Below are 12,639 nucleotides of genomic sequence, written 5' to 3'. Positions count from 1 at the left end.
TGAAAAGACTCGGGAACCCTCAGCACAACCACCGGCCCAGGAGACAGGCAGTGGAGAGGGGACAGCTCAGAGTTGGCTGATGGGAGTCGGGCCGAGAACAGGGATGCAGCCCGCCCACAGTCTCCCTCTCCTAGGTCGTCCCACATTCTCACAAGCAGACAGGCTGGGGATGACCATGCTGGCAGCAGAGGACATGGGCTCTTTTACATCAAAGAAAAGCCAGGGGAAAAAAACAAAGTCTCGTCCCCAAGACACGCCAGGTGCAGACAGTACCTGGCTAACTGAAGGACACCTTGGGCCCTCGTTGTTAAAAGGCAATATGGTACAGACCCTGACAACTCCTGTCCCTGAGGACCAACGTCTCCACAAAGTCACCAAGAGTCAAGTGGGGGTTGGGGGGGAAACGCCCAAACTGTGGGACCCTTCCTCTGTAAAATCAAAACACAAAAGACATGTGTGGACGCTATTTTAAAAAGAAACAGACCTGGGCTGTGGTGGTGCAGATGATAAAGCACCGACCTGGAACATAGAGTTGCCGATTCAAGACCCTGGGCTTCCCCAGTCAAGGCACATACAACAAGCAAGCAACGAACAACTCAAGTGAAGCAACTATTAATTGGTTTTTCTCATTCCCCCCAGCTCTCTTACCTCTATCTGTAAAATCAATAAATACATCTTTTAAAAAAAAAAAATTAGAGAAGCAGTAAACCCACAGAGCAAACGTGGCCAGGGCTGGAACGCGGGAAGCACAGTCTCCGTGAGCACGCGCAGCCAGTGGGCCCCCAGGCGTGCGCCCCAGCCCCCGTCCTGGAAATGCTGTTTTGAAGGTGTTGCTAGACCTTGAAGGCAAAGAGCCATCTCTGCTGTAGGAATCTCAGAATCAAGGGCACTGCCTCTTTCCGTCCTTCCCCCGAAGCTGTCCTGGCCCGCCCTGCCTCTCTCTGCACTGCACGTGCCTGTCCCTCTGGGGCAGCTTCAAGGGTGGCGGCGCCTGCTGGCCCCAGGGAACAGCCATTCTGTAAGCTGAAGGGACGGCCTGGCTCATCTGCGTGCACACACTTACGCACACGCGCACACGGCGCTCCCTTGTCTCCACTGACAGCGCTCCTCCTGCGAGCAGAGCAAGGGAGCGCTGCGGCCTGACCTAGACCCTGTGACCCGACTCAGGACGGCAGCGCAGTGCACAGAGGGAGTGCGCTGTCGCACCTCTAACCAACCCGAATCCCTCCGCAGGCGAGAAAGACCACACCTCAGAGGCCCTTTAGTTAACAACTGTGAGAGCACGCTGAAACCGCGCCGGGAAAGCCGGGTGGGGGGGGGGGGTGCATGCACAGGGCTGCCTGCTCACCTCCTGCACAGCGGTACTGAGCAGGAGCTGCTTTATACTGCAGTTTAGGAAGGGTTAATAAGAAAGGATGGCAGAAAGGGACTTGTTGCCAGGCAACGGGGGCAACTATATATAATATAAAGCACGAGCCAGCCTCCAGACGAGCATTCTGAGCATGTGGGCCGGGCAGAGGACGGCGCCAGTAGCGCTGCCAGGTGGCAGGTGACGGAGCCCACCAGCAGCCATACCGGGATGCCCTTGGTCTCCAGGATGAGGCTGGGCACGTGCCGGGCCGACAGGCCAATGCGGATGGCGTCTCGGATGCGTCTCACCAAGTCGGGCTGGAAGCTGTGCCCCGAGGCCATCTTCAGGAAGAGGACCACCCTCTCCTCCCCATCCGGGTTGTACTGGGGGACACACAGGCTGTCCATCACCTCCTCGAAGGCTTCCACTGCGGAGATGAGGGAAGAGGCCCTGTGCCAGCTGTTGGGCTCGGGAGCGTGGGGGGGGGGGGGATTTATTGCCGCCCCTCCTCCCAGCCCCGCCCTGGAAAGACCCCCGGGGTGGGCGGGCAGGTGGAAGATGCCTCCGTGGAAAGATAGCTCCAGCTCAAGCTGGACATTCTGCGAAGAGGCCATGCGAGGCCCTTACTTTACAAATCAATTTAAAAATAAAAAGGAAGCAAGAGCCCACATTAGGGGCTGGTGGGAAGAACAAAGGCTGGAAGAAGGCGGGACCCTCCACCCGGCAGCACAACCACTCGGACAAGACTCTGCGGCCCATTCTGTGGCCGGAGCTGGGCTTTCTGAGGCCCATAGGTGGCTTGCAGTGCCGCGTGAGGCCCAGGGCCGACTCCATGTTGGTGCCCCACGCAGTGCCGTGTGGCCTTCCGCAGTATGTAGCCTCTCTGTGCTTGCTTCCTCACTCATAAAGAGCAGACCCACCCCCCCTGACAGCTCCCCATGAGCATGAAACAGGACAGGAATGGAACAGGCCATGCGACCTTAAGAGCTGCCCCCCTGAGGTTTTATAAGCTACAAGCAACATGGACGAGGTGTGCCCTGGAGAGGACATGCTCATGTCTAAGTAACACCAGGAGGCACAAAAGGTGAGGTCTCTGGAGAGCAGACCCTGGGCTCCCGGAGGACCCGACCATTGCTCGGGAGGAAGAGGAACCACCTACCAATGTTATAGATTTCCGAACTGCCAAATCGCACTCCATTGGGGTTGAGTGTGCCGTCACTGGAAAGAGAGAAGAGGTCATGAACACACAGCAGCATGAGTGAGGCACATCGCAGGGGGCCCCAGAGTGGTGGTCACACCCTTTGCACATGGCGACACCAGGACCAGTCATGAGAGGCTCACGTCACCACTTCGGCCCCTGACCAGCCACCCCTCTCTCTCCCTAAACCCCACTGTGGGAACACACCAGTCACCTCCTTGCACCATCCACTTGTACACACACCCCTCCCAGCGGTGGTGGGGGCCCCAGCCTGGAAAAGCTGTCCCACCGCTGATGGTCACTGGCAGGGCCTTTGGTACAGACCTCCCCCGATGCCCCTGGCCCACCAGTTCAGGGCACAGAAATGTGAACCAGGCCTTCAGGAAACTGACACAGGAACCCCTCCCCTCCCCGGTGCCTAGAGAAGAGAGTCGGGGGAGCAGAGCCGACCACTGGCCCTCACCTCCGGCCCAGCATGACGATGCCGCCCGTCTTGGGGTTGATCCTGCAGTAGTCGCCGTGCGCCCAGACACCTGCAGGGAGGCAGAGTGGTCAGTCACCCCACGGAGAAGGGGGTTGCTGACGGCTGCCCAGACAGATGCCCGCGCAGGCATGACAGCAACAGGACGCTCATTGGGTTGGCAACAGGAGACCCGTCAGCAGACATTGCCGGCGGAAACCAGCATGGCATGGAGCGAGGTACCAGGGACAGAAGTGAACCAGGCAGTGCATAGATGTATGGATGGACAGATAGGTACACTCCACTGTGCCTCAGTTTGTCTGGACAGCCACAGACCGGCAGGCTTTGAGGCGGGGCTGAAACCCCCCAGTTGTCCATCCAGTGGAGCCAGTCACACCTGCGGGAGGGTGCTCCTGCAACTCCCATGTGGGGGTGTGATGCCGGCTATGACCACTTCCACACGGGACGTGAGAACACGCAGAGCTGAGAGAAAACGGGAGGGACCGTGGCAAATGCTGCCACCCTAGTCTCCGGCCGTATTCTGATTCCCACGTGTAGTTTATGCAAAAGCAAGTTACCTTTCTAGAGACTGCAGAAAAGCCAGCACTCAGTCTGGGCAGCCCTGGACAAAGGCGTGTTAAGTTACGAGCTCCACATCAGCCGTAACTCGAGGTTGCTCAGGGACTGAGAGGAGAGAGACCCAGGCACCATGAGGTGTCAGTCTGCAAGAGTGACAGCCTGTCTGGAAGCCACTGCACTGTGGGGACTGGGCAATGGCGTGAGATAAACGCAGGGTCCCAAGCTGGCACCTCTCGTGGGCGCCCGCTCTCTCTGACAGGCAGATGCAATCTTGGGTAAGCGAGCAGGCCCTCCAGCCGCCACGGGGAAGTGCATGTCCTGGGCCTCCGTGGGGCTGAGGGGATCTGGGCACAGAGGGAGGATAAGATGACACCAGGCCCGCATTGTGACTTCCTAGGACACCTTCAAACTGAAGGGACAAGGATCAACCCAGAGATCATTGTCACCCCACTGGCAGGACGAGCTGTGAGCGGCCCCCCTAGGCTTCAGGGTGGGTGGGAGGTGATCAGACTTGGGCCCAGAAGGCCCAGCCCCGCAGGCGTGGGGCAGCTCCGCCCACACCCCCACCTACCTGGGAACTTGGAGAAGTAGGCCTTCCTGTACTTGCTGCCGTTCTCGTCGTTCCAGAAGTGCGTGGGCTGGCAGGGGAACGGCTTGGTGCACACCAGCTCTCCACTTTGCCCCCACACCGCCCGGCCTGGTTTGGGAGGAGTGAGAGTCAGCTGGGAGCCCGCCACAGCCACGCCTCCCTCCATCTCTCTCTCTATCTCTCTCTCTCTCTCTCTCTCTCTATCACCTACTACGCAGCATTCTGGACATGTGCACAGGTACAGAGCCAACTGCACCCCACCCCTGACAGCGTGTTTATTTGTCCCCCGTGACTTTCTGTCCCGGCACCCTCCCCTGTTCTCCCCTTAACATAATGTTTAATCAGTCCTGCGCGTCAGCACTGTTAGTCCGTCAACATGCATCCCTGAGTCACACGCACCATCTCACCACCTGCTCCTAAACTCTGCAGTCACCCCACGTCGCCATGCTTCCCCCACCAGCACCGGCTGCCCACTCTTTCGCACGGCCACACACACACCCGCCCTGGTGTCACGCCACCACCACCGTCTCCACATGGTCACAGCTGCGCGCTCCCCCTAAGTTCCCGCCCTGCTCTCCACCACAAACCATGCTGCCAGGAACTCCCCGCACATGTCACCTGGCTCGTGTGTGCAAGGCTTCCCCAGCGCTGGGATTCCTAGATCCTGGGGCCTGCAGGCCTTCACCCAACTGCTGGGTAACAGCGTGGCACGGCAGGCTGTCCCGGGAGCACGCCACGCCACTCCCTCCCCCGTTCTGTCCCAGGCGCACCCTTTGCCTGCCCCTCTCCTACACTCCAAGGGCCCTTCTTCCGCCCGGTAACTTGTTCCCTGAGCCCATGCAGCCGGCTGGCTCACTTCTGCTACCTCTGTAACTTTCTAAATAAACTTTATAATTTGAAAAAACAAACAACAAAAATGTGGCACCGAGGCCATTTTGCGTCGGGCACTCTCAGGTCACAGAGCCTAACAGACAGGGTGACAGCAGCATCCCTTCCAACCTCGGAAGGTGAGCAACCAGCTATGCCGTCTGCCCAGCCCTCCTACGGGCCAGCACAACAGGACTGGGTCAGAGAAACCGTTGCCGCCATGAACGTGCAGAGGCTTCTGAGATTCCACATCCTTTCCCCGGCTAGCTCTCCATCCCACCACACCATGGGCAGAAGGTGGGCAGACGCTGTTTCTCTCTAGGACAGCGTCTCCCTGGTGGCCGCCCCACAGAATGAGGGAGCATCGTCCTGGCAGCCGGCCCAGAGAATGCAGCCATGCACCAGGAGGAATGGAGAGGACAGACAGGAAGAAAACGACACAAGGACAGAGCAAGTCACTCTGTGCAGCAAAGGGAAAGCCCTTGTCACAGCGGTCCTGGCAACATTTCCGCAAACGAAAGGAGGCAGACAGGCTCTACAGGCTCCAGGCTTCCAGCCCCAGCCTGCTGTGCTCCCCCCGTCGCTGTGGTCTTCCCTCTCCCTCGCGCCCACGGGGACATCACCTCCCCGTTCACGGGGTCAGGCTGAGCTAACAGAGCCAGGGGTGCAGACGGGGCCAGTCTGTGAACTTGCACCACATGCACACTACATGCCAGGCCCAGTCTGTCACTGAAGACACACACAGGCTTTGCTGACTTAACAGTCAACGGCCACGACTGACTATGAAGCCAAAGCTTGTCCTGAGACAGCAGAGGCTTCACCCCTGGCCATCCGGCGGCCCTCAGCCAAGGCCAGGGCATCGGGTCCGCGAGGCAGCAGGCCTGCTGGGGGAACACCTGCCCACCTGCCGTCCCTAAGCACCCGCTCTCCAACTGCGCTCTGGCCCAGCACTACTCCTCAGGTGGGCGGGTCGCGGGGCATGGGGGACAGGGAGGGACTGCAGTGACAGGGGAAGTGACACCAAGTAAAGGCACATGTGTGTGCACAGGTTTCCAGTCACCACGCACACCCGTCACAGGGAGACGCCCATCACGGGGAGATGCCCATCCCAGGGAGATGCCCAACGTGGGGAGAAAACTGTTGGTGGGGCCGCACCTTCCTCGTCCCACGCCTCCACGGCCATGCCCAGGTTCCGGGACTGAATCTCCCCTCTGTACACGGGAAGACAAGGGTTCTGGCCAATGAAGCAGGAGATGATGTCGGTGCCGCCTGTGACAGTGACAAGGGAGGATCAGAATTCTGAACACCGAGACTAATTGCTTACGTTTCCCCTTAGTGAGCAACAAAGGAGCAATGCCCAGAGGACAGGCACCTTCTACCCTTCCAGATACACACGGGAAAGGCCACCCAGGCTTCTTCTCAGGAGAAATGGGGGAGGTGACTCAGACACTGGAGTGAGCCTCCCAGGTCCAGGTGACTTATTTCTGACCGAGTAAATAACCTCTCATGGTCACACCGGAAGTGAAGACTCAGGTTCCTGGGAACCGGATGCTTCACCCATCAGACCCAGCCTCGGGCCTGCGGGGTTGGATGGTGCTCACGTATACGGTAGCAGCCTGGTCATGCCCCCAACCCTCTGGGTCCCGCAGGACTCCCTTTGCCAGTCGGCGCAGACACACAGCAGCCGTACCTGACAGGGAGCCCAGGAGGACACTGGTCTTGATGCACTGGTACACGTACTCGTAGCTCTGGGCCTTCAGCGGGGAGCCGGTGGACAGGATCATGCGAAGCGTCTGCAGGTTGTGGGTCTCCGCTAGGGCCAGAACCACAGAGAGGTCGAATGCACTCAGCCCCTTCGGGCTGGCCTGCGTGCAGGCGATGCGTGACCCGGGGCCTGGTCTCCTGCCTAGACGTCGGGACAGACATTGAGGGGCACACTCACCTGGCTTCATTTTTCTCTCCTCAAGCACGGACAGCCACTTGGCACCTGTTCCAAAGATGGTGATGCTGAGGGCACAGGAGGGAGAGAAATCACTAGAAACTCTTCAAGGTTCTTTCCAAACAAGTGGTTCACTTCTGATAAGGATGCAAAACCCGAGACACGTCATTTTTCTGGGTTGAATTAATACTTAATCCTGGGCTGAGAGCGAACCCACCGCCCTCCGTTACTGACATGCTGCAGTGACAGGTCCTCACAGCGACGCCAGCATGCAGACAGCGGCTCCCTGAACAGTGGGCTCTATCTTAAATGACCGTTACCACGTGGCCCCACTAGCTCCCCAACTGCCAGCTACTTCCTCTTGGGGGACCAACAGAGGCTATAAAACCAAGAGCCCTCAGATTCTGACCCCACAGGTTCCTTTTCTAGTGAAGTGGGGAGGGCTGAGGGCCTTTGGTGACGCAGAGGGCCCGTCCCCATTTCTCAAATGAGCTCATGTTTTTGTGAAACTCAGAAAACCGTCGAACTCTGAGAGCCCGCAGCCTGTCACCCCATGTTGGCACCCAGAGAATGCTGCTGGAGTATAGCTCATGTTCTCTCAAGGGGAATCACTTAGTATTCTGTTTCCTTCCTTGGCTGCTTGGAACAGCCTTACATGGAAACTCTGTCTTCCTAACGAGAGGAGGTTTCCTCCTGGGGGCTCAGAGGAGGCTGGGGAACCCGGCCCTCCTCGTCCCCCGGGGCAATGAGACCTGTCACCTGCACACCTGGCTGCAGAGCCGGCAATGGGGTGGAGTCCCTCAAAGTTACTGCCCCTCTCACCTCTCCACTTCCCCAGGACCACCCTGCCACCAATAAAGCCACAGTAAAACCTCAGCACCTCCCAGGTCGGTGTGCCCAGAGACGGCTATGTCTGGAGTGGGGAGGGTGAGGGGAGCAGGAAATAGACACGCCCCCACACCACCGCTGCCCCTGTGTTTACTTCCTAAACTCAGTCTGATGAACTAATTCAAGAGCACTTCCAAAGATTAAGGTGTCGCCCCTTCAGGAATACCTGTATTTTCCCGGAAGACCAGGGACCCCATGGTCCTCTGCAGGTCGAGTGCATGGCCCTGGAGAGCAATGGCCACCCAGCCACGGGCTCAAAGGTCTCCAGTCACCAGCCACATCAGCACAACACTCAGATTTTACTCTTTCACTCCCCAAACCAATGATCTCTGTGGATCTCACGAGTGTGCAGTCACAGGTGTGTCTCTACGCGCCCTGGCCTCGGCGAGCGGGGGACTGAGACGTATCCCCCCCACCCTCCCCACACAGGCACACTCATGCACCCCAGAGCGTCTGCACCTGGAGCCGGGTTCGCAGGTGCTAGGGGGATGATCTTGGAGACCTCTGAGTTCCCAGGGATTTGACTGACCTTTCGCTGGAAACGATCTCATTAGGATGGCTAATACTGGGAGCCAAATGTCAGGATTTGAATATATACTTTCCAGGCAGGGCAAAGTTATAGTTAAAATATTAATGGCAAGGGTTTAAAACCGTGAGCAGCTCCTCTGCTTGCCACCATGCACGGACTCAAACGTCTTAGAACATTTGAGAGCACGCTGACTTTCATGTTCTCGTTCCTGAACATGTGACCTTAGGTCAGCAGTGACCAGAACCGTCCACCAGGCTTGACTACTTCATCAACAGAGGACTCACTAGTGAAACAGGTCCTCTGACCATTTCTGGAGGAAGGGCATTGGGGCGGAAGGGGCACTTCCTCCCTCCCCGTTTCCACAATTCTGGACTCCCTGGCAGTTCCCACCTGTCACCCACCCAATCCCTGCCTGAAGCGGGCAGTGCAGGGCCAGGGTGCATCCTGGAGCACAACTGTGAGGGTTCTGGAACACGGTGGAGCCTGCCAGCCGGCACTGGGGGGCAGCTGATGACGGGGGGACTCCCCTCACCGTCGGGCTCAGATGAAAGGCGAGTCAGAAGTCCAAACACTGGTACCTACCCGATCCTGTCGACCAGGTCCCAGAGCACGTTGGGTGTGGGCATCAGGGGGGAGCCATCATACAAGACCACGGCTGCACCTGTGGCCAGAGCAGACACCAGCCAGTTCCACATCATCCAGCCGACCTGGAACAACAGAGGAGCATGGTGCCAACTGAACGCCAGGCAGCTCCCACACCAGTCCCTCAACTGCTCACATCCCTAGAAAACCGCCTAAAACTGAGCCGAAGGTTGGTGAGAACTGCCCACTCCAAACGGCCCCAGAAGTTCCACATCAGGAGAGTCAGTGAGGGACACAGGTGGACCAGGCTCGGCTGGGTGGTGCCCAGCCGGCTGCATGGGAAAATCTAGCTGCCCAGTCCTTCACACGCAGGAGGCTCCCCGGAAGTGAAGTGCTCTTGAGAAAAATGCCCCAGGTTTTGCAGTCCTTCCACTGCCCCGCGTGTGTGGACGGGATGGGCAGGGGTCTATGTTTAGTCCCGTAGCTGAGAGAAGCCGGAATCATTTGGCCCAAGTTCCTTGATTTACACCCGGGCACACAGAGAGGTGAGGTCGCCTGCCCACGGTCTCCCAGGGCACAGCAGAGTCCTGGAGATCAACCCCACAGGTTGGGGACTCGCCTCCAGCATGCTGGATCTTTAAAAACTCAGCACACGTCATCATCCAGAAAACAGCGAGACCCTCTAGAACCTCCTGATGTTTGCCATCTGGGAAAAGGCCAAGTCTGCGTTTTCCTCCCTTGGGGTCAAACTTCACTTCCTGTAACTGATCCTGAGCTCCCATCGTTGAATGTCCAGCAAGGTCAGGACTGTCTCCCAGCCCCTGAACCCGGCTTGGGTCTGTGGTGATTATTCCACACTGAACTATGTACATGTGCCTGAGGCAGGACCCTGCCCCCGTCTCCCGGCACGTAATCCCAGGGATGTCTGACACCCAGGGGACTCAGTGGACATCGGCCACACAGTCCAGGGATGTCTTGGGTCATCAGTCTCCCTCTCACACCATCCAGCTGCCTTCCAGTAAATTCCCAACGTCCCTTACTCTCCTCAGGACATCCTTAGTAAGTCACTGTCTGGCCGGCTCACAGCAGATTTCAGTCACGTGACCTGCCTCTCACCTCTAGAGCTCAGTGTCCTCGGTTTCTCTAGAACCCCTGAGCACTAGGGCTCCAGAGGTGGCGGGGTCAGCCTGGGAGGACAGGCCGGAGCGAGCAGCGACGAGGAGGTGCCGAGATTCGAGTGGGCGGCAGGGAGGACAGGGCAGAGCCGCGGGGACCAGGGAGAAGGACCCATGGGTGGTGGTGGGCGCTGCCTGCTATTAACACGTGTGACCAGGAGGGGCCCAGTGATAGGGAGAGACCACACAAGGCCCAAAGCCTGGCGGCCCCACAGGAACCAAAGCCGTCGCAAAGGAGCACCCCCACGGCGTCCCCGGAGCCCACTCACCGTGGTGTAATAGAAGATGACATCGCTGCTGGTCATGTCGCTGTGAAGAATGTGCTCCTTCAGGTGCTGGATGAGGGTGCCCTGCGGGGAGGAGAGACCAGCGTGAGAGGCTGCTTCCTCCCAGGTGCACCCGTCAGACACGCTGCCTGGGGCGGGAAGCCAGTCTGTCCTGGAGGGAGCCAACATTGGATCCTCGCCCCAAGGAGCCATGCTCCTGCGTCACACTGCCTCCTGACGCCGCGAGTCCCGGAGGACGGAGAGGAACCTCTGATGGGCTCCGGCCGGCTGGCCTGCTCTGGGCGCCGGGGCCCCAGCAGCACCAGGGACTCATCCACCTTGGGCAGAGGAGAGTGGGGGTTAGAGAATCGCGGTTAAAGGGGAGGGTAAGGCTGGAGCTCGGTGCACTACCACGCACCTCTATCTAGAACAGGGCGCTAGGAGCCTCATCCCTTCACAGAGGACAGGCAAGGGCAGGTGGCAGAGTGAGACCGTCACCTGACACGCAGCAGCTGCTGCATCTACAGCGCTCTGTGGGCCTCGGGTTGGAGCCTAGGGATGCCTTGGCCAAGGGGACAGCGTGAACCCTGCCCTCAGCTCAAACTGAAACACAGTCGGACCTCTCCCTCCCACTGCCACACACAATCTGTTATTTTCTGTTTTAGCATTTAATAGGCAGTACAGTCACGTGTCCCAAAACTAAAGCATCCACGTGAGAAGTCTCTGCGCTCCATCTTGTGCCGGCCCACCCAAGGTGGCGGGAGCCCATGTCTCTGTCTATTTTGGTACATTCCCAGCCTGTTGGCATGGTTGCCTCACACTGGCTTTCTGCTTGGACGCATTGTCCTGCACTGCCTCTGCCGCTGGACCCAGACAGGAGCTGTCAGCACGCGGGGCGGCCTCCCGGTCCCCCAGTTGTGCAGCAGTCCACGCCCAGACCTTACTCGCTCAGACCACTCGTGTCTCTGTGTGGCTGGCAGGGAGGACAGAAGCAGTCTGTCACCAAGCACTATACAGATGGTGGAGCAGGGGGCCCGCACTCGCCACTTAGCCAGTCTTGGCCTCAGTTTTCCCACCTTTACAATAGATCTCATACAGTCCTGAGGCTAGGCTGGGGATGCCCTGTGAGGCCCCCAGTAAGGGCCAGATCACTCCCTCTGATCAGGTCAACAGGCAGCAGCAGCACCCAGCTGACAGCAACAGAGCCCCAGGGTTGGAAGAAGGGTTAGAAACTACCAGACTGAAGCCAGAACCCACGATTAAAACCGGGATTTATGACCCTGGTCATCCCCAAAAGAAATGAAATAGCAAGTCCCTGGAGGAGACAGTCCCTTCAAAAGCTCAGCAGAAACAACCCTGCCCCACAAAATCTCTATGCAAGAGCCGAGCTCCTCCTTGAGTGTCATTCCACACGTGGCCTGTGGAGGGCAGCACAGAGCCTGCTGGGAGGGATGGCCCAGTCCCAGGATCTGCAAGGCCACCTGCAGTCCCCAGGAGCTGGGCCTCCAGCGGATTTAGGGAGCCGTGCATGTGGGGGGCTGGGACGGCTCCCCCACCCGGTGGGCACAGCTTCCCTGGGAAGTCCCCAGCACACACTGTTCTCACAGGAGCAAGGCAGAGGTTTCAAGATTCCAATGAACAGTAACCTCTCACACAGTGAGCCCACCGCAAGGCTGGGCTCCCCGACCATGGACCTGCCACAAATCCCCTCCCATGCTCACTTCTACTGAGTCAGTGTTTGATTCAGCTCTGTCCCTGCCCCCGTGCAATCTGCTTGGGCCTGGCCTTGCCACCCACACCTGTTCACCTGTCCACTGTACTCCTCCCCCCGAGGGCACAGAACGAGCAGCTCTGCTTCCCTCGCGAGACTTCCTCCCTACAAACCCTGATATGCAGCAGCAAACCCCCCTCCCCAGTTTTTACACCGTCCTGGCCGAGTCCCAGCTGAGCCCCGGCAGCATTGGTTTCATGGGTCTCCAGCAAGAATAGTGATTTAATGTAAAAGAAGGATGAAGGGAGCTGTTTTGAGGCCTTTCGTGGACTTGGAGAACAAAACAGCAAACCAGGAACAAGGCCCCCACCCCAGCGAGGTGAGGTGGGAGGCACTGCGGGGGGCACTGCAGCCATCCCCTCACCTGGCTATTTCCAAGTCTCATGCCAAGATAAGTCTGCAAAACGGGCAGGCGGCTGGGCCGCCTCTCTGACGACTCAAGAGC

At 58.6% G+C, this 12,639-nt stretch overlaps 1 protein-coding gene across 4 annotated transcripts in view; it reads right to left on the bottom strand.

Moving 5' to 3' along the window:
- AACS (acetoacetyl-CoA synthetase) overlaps window positions 1-12,639 on the bottom strand; it is a 211,220-nt gene that overhangs the window by 176,849 nt on the left and 21,732 nt on the right. For 3 of the 4 annotated variants that reach the window (XR_010749389.1, XR_010749388.1, XM_066371180.1), the window contains exons 9-17: window positions 10,427-10,507; window positions 8,983-9,107; window positions 6,987-7,051; window positions 6,735-6,857; window positions 6,200-6,313; window positions 4,160-4,285; window positions 3,013-3,082; window positions 2,511-2,569; window positions 1,576-1,778 (exon numbers count right to left, since the gene is read on the bottom strand). Coding sequence is in view for 2 of the 4 variants with exons in the window: in XM_066371180.1 (XP_066227277.1) it covers window positions 1,576-1,778; window positions 2,511-2,569; window positions 3,013-3,082; window positions 4,160-4,285; window positions 6,200-6,313; window positions 6,735-6,857; window positions 6,987-7,051; window positions 8,983-9,107; window positions 10,427-10,507 (966 nt within the window). In the remaining 2 variants the exon portion in view is untranslated. The remainder of the gene's footprint in view (window positions 1-1,575; window positions 1,779-2,510; window positions 2,570-3,012; window positions 3,083-4,159; window positions 4,286-6,199; window positions 6,314-6,734; window positions 6,858-6,986; window positions 7,052-8,982; window positions 9,108-10,426; window positions 10,508-12,639) is intronic. The other variant, XM_066371181.1, reaches the window with a different exon arrangement.

The sequence above is a fragment of the Saccopteryx leptura genome, chromosome 2 (genome assembly GCF_036850995.1).
Source record: "Saccopteryx leptura isolate mSacLep1 chromosome 2, mSacLep1_pri_phased_curated, whole genome shotgun sequence".
In the NCBI taxonomy this organism is placed as follows: Eukaryota; Metazoa; Chordata; class Mammalia; order Chiroptera; family Emballonuridae; genus Saccopteryx; species Saccopteryx leptura.
The sequence above is the reverse complement of the archived record's forward strand: the minus strand, read 5'-3'. Positions and strand labels throughout refer to the sequence as shown.